The sequence below is a fragment of the Oreochromis aureus genome, linkage group 18, assembly GCF_013358895.1.
Source record: "Oreochromis aureus strain Israel breed Guangdong linkage group 18, ZZ_aureus, whole genome shotgun sequence".
In the NCBI taxonomy this organism is placed as follows: domain Eukaryota; kingdom Metazoa; phylum Chordata; class Actinopteri; order Cichliformes; family Cichlidae; genus Oreochromis; species Oreochromis aureus.
In genome coordinates this window covers 6,709,131-6,726,938 of record NC_052959.1, presented here as the reverse complement: position 1 = coordinate 6,726,938, position 17,808 = coordinate 6,709,131, and the positions used below count along the sequence as shown (strand labels likewise).

The window sequence follows — 17,808 nt, the reverse complement described above, 5'->3', positions numbered from 1 at the left end:
ACAGAGTCAATGCAAATCAGCTCTTTTAGTGGGTAATTTTCATCCACCTTTTTCTCTAAAAGCCTGCAAACGCGTCATTTTTTTCAAAATTCTCACACACGCACATCTTAATGCACATGCTGTTTGCACACGCACGCAACTTTGGGGAGACAAAGTCCATCTGCAATTCCCGAGGACTTCTGCTGAAATGTCAGCGCCAGTGTGTTGAAAGGATCAGATAGCTTTTTGATGTTGCGCATGCAGTCAGGCAGAAGAGGAAGAGAGACAGGGCTGATAGGCATCAGGTGTAATTTTGGTAACTGCTTTGGCAGCTGATGACTCACCATTCAGAAGACGCAGGCAGAGCACCAACCTAAAGAGAGATTGGCTGGAGTCAGATGAGCTGCCTGACACACACACACACACACACACACACAAACCCAAAACATCCCCTGACCTTTGTGCATGAAGATCATTGGAGCTGATCTGCACCTTCAACTACTCAGCAGCGAAACAGCGGAAAGGCCTAAAGGTAGATGTCAGATGCTGTTATAGTCCAGTGACACAATAATAATTTGTTGCAGCCATATGATGCGGACAGAAGCAGTATCAGCCACCCTGAAAAGAGCTGAATATGTTAGTTAAGGTTTTACTTTGGTGCTGATTCATAAGCCAGAAAATAATTGTCACTAACTAACTTTAACTATATTACCAGCTAACTTTAGATGTATTATAAAACACCTAACATGCACACACACACACACACACACAGAGAAAGCATTAGGAAGTATGCAGTAATATGCACATGCAGAATCTAGACATGACAGTCACAAGTACGTCTGCATTAAGGCCATAGAGTGGTGGGGTTGGGTGGGGTGTGGGGGTATGGAATGGATGGGTGGGGACGTTTTTCAAAGAGCTGGGAGAGACGCGAATAAAATAAAGCATTTGGCACAGTGTTAATTTTGGCCTTTTTAGCAATAATGCACACAGTCTGCTATTAATGCATAATTTATAGTTTTAAAAGGCCTGAATGGTGAGCAGAATTTAGCAGTAAATCAGAGTCCTTCAGTGGGTCAGCGCTGTCACTGTTGGTATATCCACAAGCTCTTAGCCAGCACTTTACCTTATGGCCAGACAAATCAGACTTAGAACTACTTGAACTATTGCCAAAGCAGTAAAATATAGGCCACAAATGTTGTCCCTGTCATGACCCTACTGGCACGTCTCCTGGCACTGTGATTCTCTGGACTGTCTCCTGTCAAGATTTATTTGATCTTTATTGCACCTCTCACAGTTTATATACTGTAGCTTAAGATAAAGCAGCAGCAGCAATAGCAGCAGTGGGCCTTACATTTGCTGTGCTCAGTAGAGCTGGATCTGTTTGTACCCGTGTAAATATTTACATCTCTAAATTGAAACTGGTTGCAGTATTTGTGTAGAGAATATTGAATATTCGCACCCAGATGCCGGCTGCCTTAACTGTTGTATAGCTAAATTAAATGCAGATGTAAAGGATGAAAATTGAATAATATATGTCTAAAGATGCTGCTCCATACAATCCTATTAAAGTTGCTAAAGCTTACCCTGGATTCCTCTCACTTCCATGTTTTTGGTTCCACAGAGCATGAAAGATCATTTTGCAGCTGCTACTTTTCCAATGATTAATTATATATGAAATGCTTGTGTGCGTCACATGATGAAAGTTGCAGTTTGGAGTAAAATTGCTTTACAGTTCATGTGTGGGGGTTTAAAATCAAACTTATCCCAGCAAAACAGCAAAACTCCCACTTCTGAAACAACAGTGGTGTTTCCCTAAGTCAACATCACTGTGATTTGATGGAGAAAAAAGACTTCCAGGGCAGCTAGATAAAGTTGCCTGATGTGGGTATAACATTTACTTTGGCACTATTTTTCAACCCTTGTTGGCAAGCACAGCAGTAAGATGTTTCTTGTAATTGGTCACCAGGTTTGCACACATCTCAGGAGGGATTTTAGCCCACTTCTCTTTACTCTAAATCCTTTGACAACTCAAAGCTTCAGATCCCTCCACAGATTTTCTATAGGACTGAGGTCTGGAGACAGACTCCATGACTTTAATGTGCTTCTTCTTTGGCCATTCCTTTCTTGTCTTGGTGGTATGTTTTAGGTCACTGTCATGCTGGAAGATCCATCCACAATCCTTCAGTGTTCTGTCTGAAAGATGGAGGTTCAAAGATTTCCTGTACCCTGTGCCACAAAGAATAATGTTTCCACCTCTGTCCTTCTTTAGGTCATACTCAGCTTTTCTCTTCCTCCAAACACAGCGGGGCACATCGCTGCCAAAGAACACAATTTTAATTTCACCTGTCCACAGCACTTTCTGCCGAGCCTTCTCTGGATCATTTACATGTTCAGTGGCAAACTTAAGACGAGCCTGTACATGGATGTCCATGAGCAGGGGGGACCTTCTGGGCACCCCAAGATTTCAACCCCATTACAGCAGGGGTGGGGAACTCCAGGCCTCGAGGGCCGGTGTCCTGCAGGTTTTAGATGTGTCCTTGATCCAACACAGCTGATTCAAATGGCTAAATTACCTCCTCAACATGTCTTGAAGTTCTCCAGAGAACTCTAGGCAGCTCTTTAGTCTTGCCATGGTGGTGGACAGATTAGTATGGAAAAGTCTGATTCTGTGGACGTGTGCTTTATACACATAAGAAGTTCAGATCAGGATTATCTGTAATTGATTGATTGATTGATCGGTGGCACACAGCCCATCTGTGGGAGCCAGAATTTTGTCTGGGCTGTAGAGGAAGAAATATTAATTTCACCACATGCAAATCAATTCATAACTTTTATGTAATATGTTTTTTTCTATATTTTTGGTTGTTATTCACTCTCTCTCTATTAAAATAAAACAACCATAAAAAATTAGAGACGGTTCATTTCTTTGTAAGTGAGGAAACTTATAAATCCAGCAGGAGATCAAATAATTATTTCCCCCGCTCTATGTGGAGCGTGTGGAAAAATATTACTTGAGAAAAAAGGGGCAGCTTTTAAGTTGCATTCGAACACAAAACACAATTACAAAACGGACTTCCAGCTGCGTTTTGCTAAATGACCAAATAGGATGCTGGGCTGGTGTAACTGGCTTTTTACTCTTGTGCCATAATAGGGCACGCATTCAGCAGCTTGAATTTAGGTGGTAGCTGACCTCAGTGCTCTTGATGTCAGCTCCTTCTCAGCACAAACTGCAGTACAATACTTACCTGTAATGCAGCAGCAGTTTGGATCTTTAATTTTTTTTGTTTTTTGGAGGTGGGGGTGGAGTTTCTCTACCTACTGAGAACACAAATTTCTTTTTGTGTTCTCCACCTCCTGAATTGCTACACTGTGCAAATACAGTGTTTGGTTTGAATATGCACACCGCTCCTGGATTACAGGTTAGAATTGTGCTTTTTGTATTTGCCTTCTCAGGGAACAAGTGTGTGCTAGCGAGAACAGCGACATACAAAGTGTCAAGGTGACAAGTGGGCCCAGTTACTAAGCACGAATCACAGATGGATTTATGAGAAGCTGCTTCCGAACGTTTCTGTGCATTATTGTAAAGATAATTCAACACGAGCGAACGCTCACGTCTCGTGTTTGCTGTTTTCGCTGCACGTTCTGTAATTTAAATAGCCGCATTCTTGCTTTATGTTCTACAGGCTCTGACTTTTGCCTTTCATTGTAACCCCATTGATCTAGCTGAAAGCCTAGCAAATCCAAAAACCCCTGCTGCCGCTCTCTTATACTGAGTATTTTTAGTCTTAATCTCACCAACAGGCAAACAGCCACCCCTAAGTGGACTGAATTTCACAGCTCTTGAAGCCATGCAAAACTGTAAATTCATAGCATTGCTTTTTATTGTAAAAAAGGAACAAAAAGAAAACAAAAAAATAGGGTTGTCACATTGTTTGCCTTGCACTTGTTTCCCTCTTTGCACTCCATAAAATAGCCTCTGGAGCATTTTTGTGTCCATAGGCTCGTGCTGTACACCCCCCATGAGAGGTTAGCACCTGCTGTCAGTATATCAGTAAGGGTGCGATAGAGACAAGGCTGGGGACACAAGCGAAAAAGATATTCATACATTAACAGATGAAAGCTTCTGTTGCTCTTCACCTCCTCACACTCTGACAGGTCTGCTTTTATCTGCCAAAGCTCAAGGCGAGGACGGAGCTGCTTTATGGTGCTTTGCACTTCAAAACTACCTGGTTGGTCTTCCAAGGAGGGCCCCGCTTCCCTCCAGCAGCCACCCATCAGCACCTCGCATCCTCTTCTCACGCAGATGCTTACACGCGCTCCACCAGTCCACCAAACATTCCTATTTTTCCTTCATCTTTGCCCTCCTCCCCCTATAGTTAGCCTTTGTTACTCCATGCATAATTCTTTTGGGGATGGGTGCTTTTTCTCTTCCCTCCTGGTGAGAGAGCGCTCCCTTTCTTCTCTTTGACTTTACTGTGTCCAGACAGGGAGTCCCCAGAGCTTTCTTTATTTTTCACACTTGCCCAAATATAATACTGTGTTTTCAGGGAGAATTCAGGGGTTTTCTTTGTATTCCTCTGACATGAATGTGCATTAGAGAGCGTGGATGAATAAGGCTTTGTGAGGTTTGTGCGTGCATGTAAATGAGTAGTTTTTTTTAAAAAGAATGTTTAGTCAACAGGGCTTGCCATGTCTGGGTTTGCTCATTGTTGTGGAGAAGGCTCGGATGGCCGTGTTGCTCCTGTGGTGGTGCTCTGCCTCTCCAGGGGCTACTGGGAGAAAAAGAGGATAGACAGAAAGCAAGAAGGGGAATCGTAATTAAAATTTTCAGTCTTGTTAAGTTGGTGACAGCTTGCAATCGATGGCAAGAATCTGCCTCCAATACTAACGAACTAAAAGATCATTGGAGTTTTAGGTGGGCTGGGACCAGTAGAGGGAAAATAATTAAGATATTTATGGCCTCAATTAATCAGTTCACTGAGAAACTTGCTGCAGGAACACAGTACAGTTGGAAACTCTGAGAATGTACCTCAACTATATATTTTCTAAAACTCTAATTAGGAAGCCAGAGCTCCCTGAAGCAGCGAACAGTATGACCTTATCATCCTTATTTACTCCTGAAATCCTAGTAAAGGCTATGGTTGAGATCCCCGTCCTGATCCATGCTGGTTTCACAAGGATGAAAACAGCAGTTTCGCCATATTACATTATAAAACTCTAATGAGGAAATATGAGCTCCCTTGTGATTCAAACTGCAGCACCCAATTATCCTTACTTACAGCTGCACAGGCTGATACACCCAGGTTAATGGCATAACAGAAGCTCTCCCCAAGGTGCTCAGCACAATGTGAAAGGCTGTGACATAGATCAATACATTATATCAGTGCCTCGACTCGGTTCTGGGGGAATTCTCTCCTTTTGAAAATGGTGTAAAAAGATAAAAGAATCAAAGAATGAAAGTAGCGCTTCAAAGGAAAACCTCACATTGACAGAACCTCCCACGCGAAAATGTTTTAAATTTGTGCTCAGCTGGCGAGAGCGCCATGTTGATATTCTGCCCCGCATCCCGCCACCTGCCCCGGGCTTGTTAACAAGGTGCCCGTGGCAATGATTGCCTGGCCATCAAACTCCCAGCTGATAAGTTCCTCCGGGAGAGAGCGAAGCTCTGTCATTGGATTCACCCCCGATCACCTCCTCATGCTGTACATTTGAGATAACGCTCGGCCAAACCCGGCCTCGCATCCTTGGTAACGAGCGCTTTATATATGAATTATTCTGTAAAAATCTCCCCAGCATTTTGCAGCTACTTTGTGTAAGTACGGGATGCATATTATTCGCTGCATTTCATAATTTGTTGACAGGATTTATATGCACAATTACGGTGTTGTAGCCTGTCATCAACATGGTATCCGGCGAGACACCTGTCACTTCCAATGTTGCAAGGCCCAAGAATGAGATTGGCTGAATGATTGAAGCCTGAGTGCAGTGAGGGTGAGGGACACAGTGACAGCACTGTGATTGACACAAATGAGAGAGAGGAGGAGATGATGGAAGGGAGCGAGGAGAGGACGGGATACTAAAACAATAGCAGGTTAAGAGAGTGGATAGAGGGAGATTTACAGACAGATAGGCCGTAGAAGAGACAGGTGGTGAGTGGGAGAGGTGGGAAAAAGCAGAGGACTGGGTGGGTGGGTGGTGGTGGGGGGAGGGTGCTCTCTACAGTTCATCAAAAAGGTTTACTTAGAGAAAGAGAGTGCTGAGAGACAGGGAGCTGAGAGGAAGATGAGAGAGGAAAAGGGTGAAAAGTATTCCAGGAGGAACATCCCAACTTCAGTCATGCCCCAGTGAATGTGCTGACAGGGTCTGTCTGTGCCACAGCGGAGCAAGTGTCATACACGCAGACACACCACACCACGCTGCACAGGGCAAGAGGAAACTGCCACTGCTTAATCCACAACACACAGCATATGTAAACTTTAAACGCAGTTTTGTAGCATTTGCTGGATTGGCCCACAGGACAACATTGCTGAAAAGGACACGCTTTCCACAGTCCGTGTTTACTGAGATTACTATTCATGATTTAAAATTGTTGTAGTTTCTCTTCCATGATCCCGAAGAAGGAAAATGACCCAAAGGATGATGTTTAGAACTTGGGATCAAGTGTTTGAAAGATGTGAGAATTTTACCAAGAAGCTGTGAAATGTGGCCGTGATGTCCACGTGGGGTGTCCCCATAGACTCACATGTTTAAATGTCCATTTTTTAATGCAGTCTTGGTCTTTATTGCCCTGTCTTTAATGTCCGAGTTGGACCTATTGGCTCTGTTTATGCCTTTTTGTCTATTATTGTTAATGTAATTGATCCAGTTATAAAGTGATAGAAGTTTTAGCTCCAATTATCCAATTATTGGTTAGAGAAAGTCTAATATTTAGAAGTGTTTTAATAATTTGTTTGTGTTTGTGTGAATTAAATATGGATCTATGGATCCTGCTTGCTGATCTTCCTAGCATTGGCTAATAACACACACACACACACACACACACACACACACACACACACACACACACACACACAAAACATCAAACAATAATAATACTAAACTGTGCCGATCTTTTATATACAGTCTGTGGGATTTATTAATCAAAGGTGCCTATTGAATTGACACGACTGAATTGCTGTGTCAGAGCGGCATACCAGCAACTAAAATGTTACATCACTCCCCGCGTCTTTGGTTTTGACCGTTGTTCTATCTCACGCGATTTCTCCAACATCTTGAAAGTGTTTTATCGAATCACTGGCATTTGGAGTTGAATTACACTGTACACACGCTCGTCTGCCTCTGCACGCGTAGTAGCGATAAAAAGGTTTTTATGTTAATGCAATCTGGGAAATAGTCACATTATTGACTTGTCAGATGCGTAGGCTGATGTTACTGAAACACTACTGAAGGGCTCCTGCTCTTATCTTTAAACAAGCACACTGATTGATATCTGACATTTTGATTTGGCGTAGGATTTCCATTTGAGGCTTGAGTGCTTGAGAGACATGCTGAGATTCAGATGTTTACCAACCTTTTAGATCGCTCGGGGCCCGACATGCAACAAAGTGCATCCACGTCTACGGCTTGCATCTGAATTGAAATGTTAACTGACTGATCAAAAGACAGTATCAATCGGGGTAATTAATCACACTTTAATATAACATGAAGCTAACTTCACGTCATAGCTGGTCTCCTTCCACTGCAATCTGAAATCCTTGACAGTTGTTCCCATTAATAAATGCTCAGAGCAATATCTAATAAGAGTTACTCTATCACTTTTCCATATACAATACCACAGTGATAGCTTTATCCCTGTCTGTCTCGCGTAAAAACATTTCACTGATTATGAAGCTATAAATTGAATTGCGTTCTTGCCCTAAAAAAGGCCTTTGTGAAGTTGTGATTGCTGCACTGTTAAAAGGTCTGTCCTGCCTGTCAGTGACTTCTTCTACCTGTCTGTGCCTCTCCACTTTTAATTAACACAGTGCAATGATTAAAGTTTTAACTTAATTATCTTTATCTTTTCTCTCAGGGTGTTCAACCCTCGGCGGGAAACTGAATGAGACACTTGAGGAGAGGAGTGGAGGGAAAAAAAGCAGCGGAGAGAAACTTGGTGAGATAGAGGGAGATATCAGGCAGCTGGAAAAAAAACAAAAAGGAGAGGAGTGACTGACACCTGCCCTCCAGCTCGGTGTGAAGGGCATATAATGGGAGAGTGAGAGGAAGGGCATGAGGAGAGGGAAAAGAGAGGAGAGAATGAAGACAACCGGAAAACAAGGCCTGCCTCAAAGCAAACCTGTCTCCAATTAGGACATCTCACCACAAGACAAGATGATTACGAGAAATTTCCTCTTCTTGGTGTCCTTGTGTCTGTGGGAGGGGCTTGCGAGAGGTGCCTCAGCCAGTAAAATTTTACGGAGGAGAGGAGTGGGCGGATCGCACGTGGTGAAGCTGGGGGAGAGCCGTTCTATGGACTCGAACGTGGATTCGAATGCAATGCCCGTGGTGACTCTTCGAAACCTGATTAGTCACGAGCAGACGAGCGACGCCGGATCTTTTTCTTACTCCAAGATGTTGCAGAATCATCCTGCCCCATCTGTAGCTAATAAGGAGAGGCAAACTTTCAAGCCCAAGCGCGAGGTTGACTCTGTGGCCCCGCGCACATTGGCCCCTAACAAGGAGTTTACCCAGGATGGGAAGAAAGTTAAAAACAACACCAAGAATGCTGACTCTGCCAAGACAGGGAGGTCAGAGAAAACATTCACAGTTCATCATAAGCCAGATCTTCACTCTAATAAAACCAAGTTTAAATCTGGCTCCAGGTCCAAAGGCAGGCCTGATTTCAGCGTCCATACTACGGGCGTGCCAGGGAAAGGTTTCAGCATAGACTCGAGCCGAAAGCTGAACCTCACCGGCAGTTACGGGGTGCTGAAGCTGCTCTCAAAAGACAACCTGGTTAGGATTGTCAATTCCCAAATGCAGAGCGTTCCCAGCCTGAGCTTTCCGAGCAAGGGCAGTCGGAGCAGGAAGCGAGATTTGATTGACGTTAATCACGGACAGCTAGAGCCTCAGAAAGTGCCGAGACAAGATATAGCTGTCACTCAGTCTCATGCAGGATATGATAATCAGACTGCATTTCCTTATGCGAGCCCTGTCGCCACTACAGATCTTAATCGGGACCGGGGCCCTGACACTCGTATTAATCCGCTAAGTGAAGTCAAGCCAGCTTTAAGTAAAGGGCAGGACAACTTGGGAAAACAGGGTTCAGATAGCGGCGATAGCAAGAGCAAACACTTTGCTCGTTTCCTGTCAACACCTCGCAGCGAGGTCAGTTTGAGCCCTGAGAAAGAAGTAATGATCAGCCAAACAGAACGGCCATTCACATCGACAAAACATCTCCCGCTGTACGTTCCCTCTGAAACAAATGAGTCTCCTCCGTCTGTGCTGACAATGCAACCCCTGGGAGTGAGACCGGGGAACAGAGCAGCAGATTCCCGTGGAGACCCATTAACAGAGTCAGCTCACACTGCTCAAACAGATCTCAGCACAGCTCAGTACTCTGCAGATGAAGACAACAAACTTGTCAACAGCAGTCATGTCCTGAGGCTCCACCCTGCTCACGAATGGAGCCGCGTCGGGGAAGACACCGAGATGCACGGCGCGGATCCCAAAAACGCAAAGGGCCTCGTATTTGAAGAAGCAGAGTCAGAGGTGGAAGAGGAGGAGCGCGACCGCATGGAGGTGAAGGGGTCACGGTCTCGCAGCAGGAGGAGCTGGATCTGGAACCAGTTCTTTGTGATTGAAGAATACGCCGGGCCGGAACCTGTGCTCATCGGCCGGGTAAGGAAAAAACTTCATTCATCATTTACAAGGGCTGTGAACTGTTTTATGAATGTTTTATGAATATTTAAGACACTGTTACAAGTCTCTTACATGGCTTATTTAACCCAAGGTCCTCGTTTCAGTTACACATCTCATACAAGAGATCATTAGCATACTTTAGCCCCATAGTCACGCTCCAAGTTTTTTTTTTTTTTGTGCATCGTTATAATCTCACAATTGGAATTGATTTACTTTCCTCCAATATGGTACCTTCCAGGTAGCTGTAAAAACGCCAATGAATCTATGAAGTACCGAGGCGCAACAAAAGCCCCCGATCCCGTGAGCCCAGGGGGCTCGTCATGATCACAACCAATCTACAGCAGCCAATGGGAATTGACATATTCAGGAGAATTAATAGCTTGACTTTTTCCTTCCACCATTGATCCTCCCCGGAAGGCAGTGAGGAAGAGTAGTCCAAGTGTTCCCTCATTTCCTTGTAGGTCAGTCCTGTCAGCTATCCTCGCTCTCGGTCTCAGGCCTGCAAGATCCTCCTAATGCTATTTCATTCAGACTGATTTATACTTGCTTTGACAGGATTTATCACCGCATTTGCCCTCAGCACAACACATGCAGGGCCGTAGTCCTTTTGCTCAGGTCTGCAATTTATTTAGATCACCGACTGGCCGTGTCTTGCCCAGCACACACACACACACACATCTCCCCTCTCCCTTTTTTTAAAGAGTGAGCAGACGAGCGTGGAAGAGGTCACGTCGACTGGACAGAAGGTGTCTCGGAGCCCTGCACTGTAATGGCTGCGCTCTCAGTCCTCAGCATGCGCCAACTGTCTCAGTACCCAGCTGCGGTAGATGAGCTAATTTATAAGCCTGTGTGGCCAGTTTGCTGAGCAAATGAATAGTAATGATCCCCGTGTGACTGCTGCAGGCTGTAAGAAGCTGGTGTGTATGTTTGTGTGTGTGAGCGCTTCAAGTTCAGAGCTTCAGCTCAGTGGGAGGTGCGTTGGACTGAAAAGACCCAAATCACATTGGATCTTTAGGTGTTAATATCCAGGTGCAGGCAGATGGGCAGGACCTCGCGGGCTTTGTGCGCAAGCCTCCCTGATGTTTAGCTAATATTTAATGTGGCTCTTTTTGCTTTGTGCTGTGACTGATGAAGGTCTGAGTGGAATGCTGGGAAGCACTGGAGAAGATGTAAGAGCCAACGGTCCAGCTTACAGATGGCACTGCGTGTAAAGCCATTAGTGCCAATCTGCTGTGTCAAGCAGGTATTTATGCCAGCACATTGTATGGCACTCAAGGAGGGAACAACGCCAGGCCACACACACACACACACACATACACACACATGCCCATATGATAGTGCTGACACTTGGAGTACACCCAGAACACTATTGTGACTGTGTATTTGTGTGTGTGTGTGTGTGTGTACTGGGTTAGAGATGCGTATGATTAATTCCCTACTGTATGAGACAAGTAGCGGCACACATGTATAATGCTCTTATAGATCTTAATACGCTTATGAATTTTTAATCTCCTGCTCTGGCCCAGTGTAGTCCAGCTCTATAGGTAGAGAGATCAATGCGCACTTGTGGGGTTTTTTTGTGGTTTTTTTACCCTATTGGGGACCTGATTGTGTTTTAACGGAGAGTGCTATGGTGGAAAGTGTGAAGAAATTGACTGTGCAGGCCAAAACAGCTCCACCTGCCAGCCCTAGCCCAGTCCAAAATCAGGCTCAGTCAGCTGCAGATACTGTTGCCTATGATTCAAAACAACACATCTCGCCTAAAACCAGCTATACTGTCCTTGCGCACTCTTAGACAAAACAAATCGTGGTCATGTGAAGGTGTTTTTCTGCGGGCTTGCTTTAAAATCCGCCTTGTGACATTGATTCATGCTGGATTTTTGTGTGATCTTGGACAGTTTGTTCCAAATAAATCTCTACTAAAGCTGGAAACTAGAGCCAAGAGTCTAATCTGTGATGTCAATAGGAGACAAAGGCCCTGCTGCTAAACTGATAATGAATTGGTGGTTTGGGGGGGGGGTGGAGGGGGCAACTCTGTGGACACAGCGCTGGGCGCAGTTTTGAAAGGATATTTATGAGCACTTCCTCTGATTTCAAACTGTTAGAAGCTCTGTCACAAAAAGTGCTAATCTGTTCATCAATCTAAAAAGAATATAAAATGAAGCAGTCTCTGAGCCTCCCACTATCCATCAGCTGTTGCTGGAGTGGCCCTTGAAATATCTCTGCACTGTCAGAGATGTAAGTTTTTGTTTACTGTAGCATATTGCTTTTGGAGAGTTGTTCAGGTTCACTAGAGTTGCCTAAAAGGGCAAGAGGCGTTTTCAGCGGTCTGTCTGAGTCAGTTTTCTGCTCTCTACAAACACGCTTTCGCTCTTTATGTCTCTCTTACACCCATGCAGAGGCCTGCACACACACACACGGGCATGCACACGCACACAAAAACACGTGTGCACACTTGCAGACGCTGCCATGTTACTATATTTTCTCACAGTGGAGTGTCTCTGCCCCATGATAATTGTGAATTTAATTGATGCTGTCACATGGTCTGTAATGGGGTTTCAAGTGATTGCAGAGACTGTGTGAAAGAAACACAGATTTTTCTTGAGGAGAAAAGGCGCCTCAGCAGAGCTGGGATTAAAAAAAAAATTCTGATTAGCTTTTCTTCTCCTCTTTACTCTCTCGCTGCTGAAATGCAAACTCCCTAACACCTCATGCGGGGGGAAACGTGACATATACAGCAGCTCCTTCCTCTCTGTTAGGAAATTCCTTCTTGCCCCGTCTTCACCCCGATAACAGCGTAAGCGTATGTGAGACCTGGTGTGTTGGTGAATGTGCATATATAATTCACCAGCGCAACAGGAAATGGACCTAGGCTATCGTCCTCATTAGCATATCATTTACATCATCATGAGCATACATAATTCATAGTTAGTGAAATAAGATGGTAATACGCAATTAACATTGCTGTCTGTACTATACATGGCGCCCACACTAGGGCATGGCAGGAATCTATAACATGTAGGCATCAGAGTGAAATAGTAATTAGATACTTTTAGCTCTTGACATGCTGAACAATACCAGTCATTTCTCACAGTAGTGTATACTTAGCGGCGTCATTATATTGAATCATTAACATTCACTACTAAAAATTGCTCTGCAAAGTGCATTTAAAAGATTCCCCCTGCCTCGGGGCATCTTAAGATATATAAATAAAACAGTTAGTTACCGGCCGCCCTGCTATTGATAAGACCTGAACCTCTGGGTGCAACGTGCGCACACGAGATATTGGAGAAGCGCTTGTAGGAAATCCTCGGTGTGATGCAATGGTGAGAATGAGGTTGTCACAAGAAGTTAATTCTTAGTGTGCATGTTTTTTCTGTAATTTTCACTCTTGCAAAGCTTGTTCCTCATTAGCTACAAGTACATTTATTCAGCTACACGCAGTATTTCTCTTTTATGATAAAACTATACTGCTCAAAAAACTGAAAGGAACATTTTGAAAGCACTTTATTTCTCCATAGAAAAAACAATCATGCTGGATATCTATGCCGATATAGACTAAGTAATGTGTTAGAAACAAAGAATGCAAGTGAAAAAATGAAACAATTTAGTCCATTTTACCAAAATTGCATTGCACCAACTCAAAATGGTTTGTGTGGCCTTGACGAGACAACTGATGGTGAGATCTTGGGAGATGTGATGGACCGAGTTGAAAAACAGGAGGAGTTCCAGGAATTATTAGAAAAATATGGTTTTCATTTATTTAACCCCCAAAAATTATATTTACAAAAGCAATAAATGTTGAGCTCATAAAAGAGGTCAAAGAAACAAAACTGAACTCAGGCAAAGATCGCAAACTTAACAAACCAAATGACTGCCACAAACAAACATAATTGACCTAAGCATGAAATGACATACAAGGGTATATATAATGGCTGATCAGACCATTGTGACACATGAGGGGTAACAAACAAACACAATCATAAATCACAAAACGATGCAGTACAATCTAGTTTGTTAATAAACTAAACACTAAAGAAGAAAATCAAAAACCATTAAACCCTAAACTCAAATATTTAATTAAATACAAATACTTTGTTTTTAAATGAAAGAAAACACATTCTCCCCTTCAGCAGGAAGTAGTGATGTGGTCCAATTATCCCTCTTTGCATTTAGTGGTTTCAAACCCTGGCTACCATCTTTTGTCCAGCAACTCTCAGGGATGATAGCAGGTAAGAAATAAAAAGACAAGGTTAGTCAAAAATCAAAGCAATGAAGTGGTATGAATACATAAGTAAACTTAATGTGCGCGCTTACAAATAGAACAAATGTATCCAAACCAATCAATAAAGTTATTGGAAACTAAAGTGTGTTACTATGTTCAAATGAAGAAATGAAGAGTTACTGACTTAGAGTGTGGCCACGGGTTTGGCCATCACAGGAGGTCTTGTCCCAGGATTTGCTGGCATACATGAGGCATTGTCATGCACCAGAAACCCAGGGCTCACTGCACCAGGGTAGGGTCATGCATCTCATTCTGATACCTAATGGCAGTCAGGTTGCTGTTGCCTAGCCTGCAGAGGTCTTTGTGTCCCTCCAGGGACAAAGTTACAGGCAGCAAAACATTTTCCCTGGCTTCTCCAGACGCTTTCACATCTGTCACATGAACCTGATCTGTGAAAAGCGCAGTTTGCCAGTGGTGGGCTGACAATTCTGGTATTCTGTGGCAAATCCTAATCTGGCACCACGGTGCTGGGCAGTGAGCACAGGGCGCACTAGCGGATGTCGGATCCTCACGCCACCCTCATGATGTCTGTTTCTGATTGTTTGGTCAGAGACAGTCACATCAGTGATCTGCTGGAGGTCATTTTGTAGCTCTGGCATTGCTCATCCTGTTCCTCCTTGCACAAAGGAGCAGATACCGGTCCTGCTGATGGGTTAAGGACCTTCTTCGGCCTTGTCCAGCTCTCCTAGAGTAACTACCTGTCTCCTGAAATCTCCTCCATGCTCCTGAGACTGTGCTGGGAGACACAGCAAACCTTCTGGCAACCTCTGTAGGGCCCAGGTATCACCTCATGCTACCAACAGCGACACCCTAGCCAAAAGCAAAACTAGTGAAAAATTTCCATGTCCTCCACCTGTAAAAACATTCCTATTTTGGGGGTTGTCTCATTGTTGCCCCTCTAGTGCACCTGTTGTTATTTCATTAACATCAAAGCAGCTGAAACTGATTAACAACCCCCTCTGATACTTAACTGACCAGATCAATATCCCACAAGTTTAAATGAGTCGATGCTACACTCTGATTAAAAAGTGTTCCTTTCATCTTTTTTCAGCAGTGTACTTCACAGCTTTAGTTACTGGTTATCTCACAGGTTCTACATACGAAGCACAAGGTAAACAAATATATAGATAGTATGTATTTTACTGCTAATGGATTCAAGTAGCGTAGGCGTGGACTCATGGGAAACATTTCATTGGATCAAATTTGGCCTGAAATGTTAGAATCTTAACTGTAATTTTATATGTGACGCAATACTTCTCACTGTACTATTCCTGCATTTCACCACCGTCTGTTTTTGATCCTTGCTTATTATCGTAAAGCTCAGTTCTTATTTTGCTCCTCCTATGCATCTTTCTTCTCCGTGCACATCCTGTGTTCACTTTTTCTGCATTTCACATTGTCTGAGTTTATTCTCGGTATCTGTTAGTGTTAGCTTGTTTTTTTTAAGTTTACTTCCTCATGTGGTTTTCTGTTTTTACTTCAATCCTCTCTTTCCGTGTCTCAAATGAGTTCACCTGTGCCTTGTTATCCCTCGCTGTGTGTGTGTGTGTGTGTGTGTGTGTGTGTGTGTGTGTGTGTCTGTGTGTCTGTGTGTCTGTGTGTCTGTGTGTCAGTCTTGGTCTTTTGTCAGGTTGTGGTGGCTTGTATTCCTTGTTTTCCTTCTGCTGGCTCTCTGCTTTTGGATTTCAGTAGTTGATTTTTGTTAAATCAAAGTCGAACGAAAGTTTCTCTTTGTGTCAACAACTGGGTCCTACTTAATGAACTCTACTGCACACGTGATACGTATGCCTGAAGTGAAAGCTTCACTACTTCTGCAGTAAACAGACACTTCGTTCCATCCCTGACATGCATAGAAGTTGTGGAATAGACAAACACGCACACACTTGTAGATTCTAAATACATATTTGTATCAAGAATAGGTAAAACACACTCGCTGCAGAAACACATCACACAGAAAACTCGTGAGCCATGCTTCAAAGTTATAAATAAAAGTGTGCAGATAAAAGGCTCTCTTATGTGTCTGGAGGAATGAGAGAGGAAAGAGGCATGGAGAGGCAGACAAAAGATGAGAAGAGCGTGTGATGGTGCCAATAGGAGGGCCAATTGTAACTGTAAACACACACACACATGCCTCCTGACAAGGCACTCATCAATAGTTATTAAAAAAAGGACTCGGTGTTTTCCTGTGCTTCCACTCTCCCTGTAGAAATCATTTAGCCTCCGGGTCCGAGCACAGCAGGGGTGAGACAGCAATTAGAGAGTGACTACAGTGTAGGGAGGGAGGGAAGAGGGGAGGGTGAGACAACGAGGGAGAGCAGAGCGAGATTACCATGCAGGACAAAGAGGGGATGACGTGGAGGGGAAAAGTAGGAGAGACTACAGAGAGGGGGACGTATGGCACGGCAACGGCGGCGTTAATGGCGTGAGGATATATGGAGCAGAGGGAGGGAGGGGAAAAATGTAAGTGGTGGAAAGTGAGGAAAGGTTAATGGCTGACAATTGGTAGATGGGAAGAACGTGTGAGACAGTTAAAAGAAAAAGAGAGGACGGCGAAGGACCACACGTCTCTGAAGCTGACCTCGCAGCCCGTCGAGGCCTGAAGCGAGTCGGAGGAAGGAAGACGGAGCAGGGAGACGAGGAGAGGGTTATGAAAAGAGGCAGGGCATCAGTGCAGGGACGTGCAGGGTTTACAACGAGGAAAATACAAGAGAGCAGGAGAGAGAGAGAGGAGGGAATTGAGGAAGCAGTTAAATACCATTTTATTGCAAGCCCCTGTGGAGGCCAGATTTAAATGTGTCTCAGTGCTGAGTGGGTGCAGGATCACATAGAGAAAATAATAGACAGGAGGAGGGAAGGAACAAGGCTACGAGGGGAAAGAAGAGGAAGAAAAGAGGAGAAGCTGTGGAGTCTATTAAAGATGGAATTCAAAGGAAACACAGCCCGCCGTTCTCTTCTTTTACTTCCAATCTCCCTGCTCCCTTTATAGCCCCTGTTTCATCTCGGGATAATGTCGAACAAATCAGCAAAGCAAGTATCTGAATTTAAAGCATCATTCTCCCGGATGTGAAGATGGCAGTATTTTATCTCGGGGAGTGTATGAGCCCCCTTTAGAATACATCCAGAACATTTTTAACTTAATATAAAAATGCATTTGGAGGTAACCCCAGAAATATCGGCTAGCATTTCTGTAACCTTAACAACCCATAAAGGAGTGTAATGGTCTAAAATAAAGCAAAAATTAGAGCCGGGGATGCTCCATCACCTGAGGTTAACCCTACAAGGTTAGTTGGTGTCAGTGGTGAGAAATACACTGAGAGTGTAAGTGGTGGAGTATGAAGGCGAAGAAGGCTGTGCAGGAGCTGAGTTCATGATTATGCATAGCCCAGTGTGAGCTCTTGACCGTGACCTTGAGCTAATATTTATGCTTTGGCCTAGACTGTGCGCTCCACTTCTCCCCGTGGCCCTGAAGGAGCCCATGAGTCAGAGAGCTGAGGGCATGGGCAACAGTGGAGGGCAGAGGAGGCTAAAGAAGAGGAGACGACACATGACTGAAAGAAACCGAGAGAAAAGAACAGGAGGCAGTGACAGTGACAGAAGTCATCCTGCTGTGAACCTGTTGGCTGCTCAAACTTGATTTTTGC

The 17,808-nt window shown here is 44.1% G+C and overlaps 1 protein-coding gene across 1 annotated transcript in view; it reads left to right on the top strand.

Moving 5' to 3' along the window:
- Positions 1-17,808, top strand: part of LOC116333758 — a 141,027-nt gene that overhangs the window by 35,720 nt on the left and 87,499 nt on the right. The window contains exon 2 of the mRNA XM_039602680.1: positions 8,054-9,861. Coding sequence (XP_039458614.1) covers positions 8,353-9,861 — 1,509 coding nt within the window. The 5' untranslated portion in view covers positions 8,054-8,352. The remainder of the gene's footprint in view (positions 1-8,053; positions 9,862-17,808) is intronic.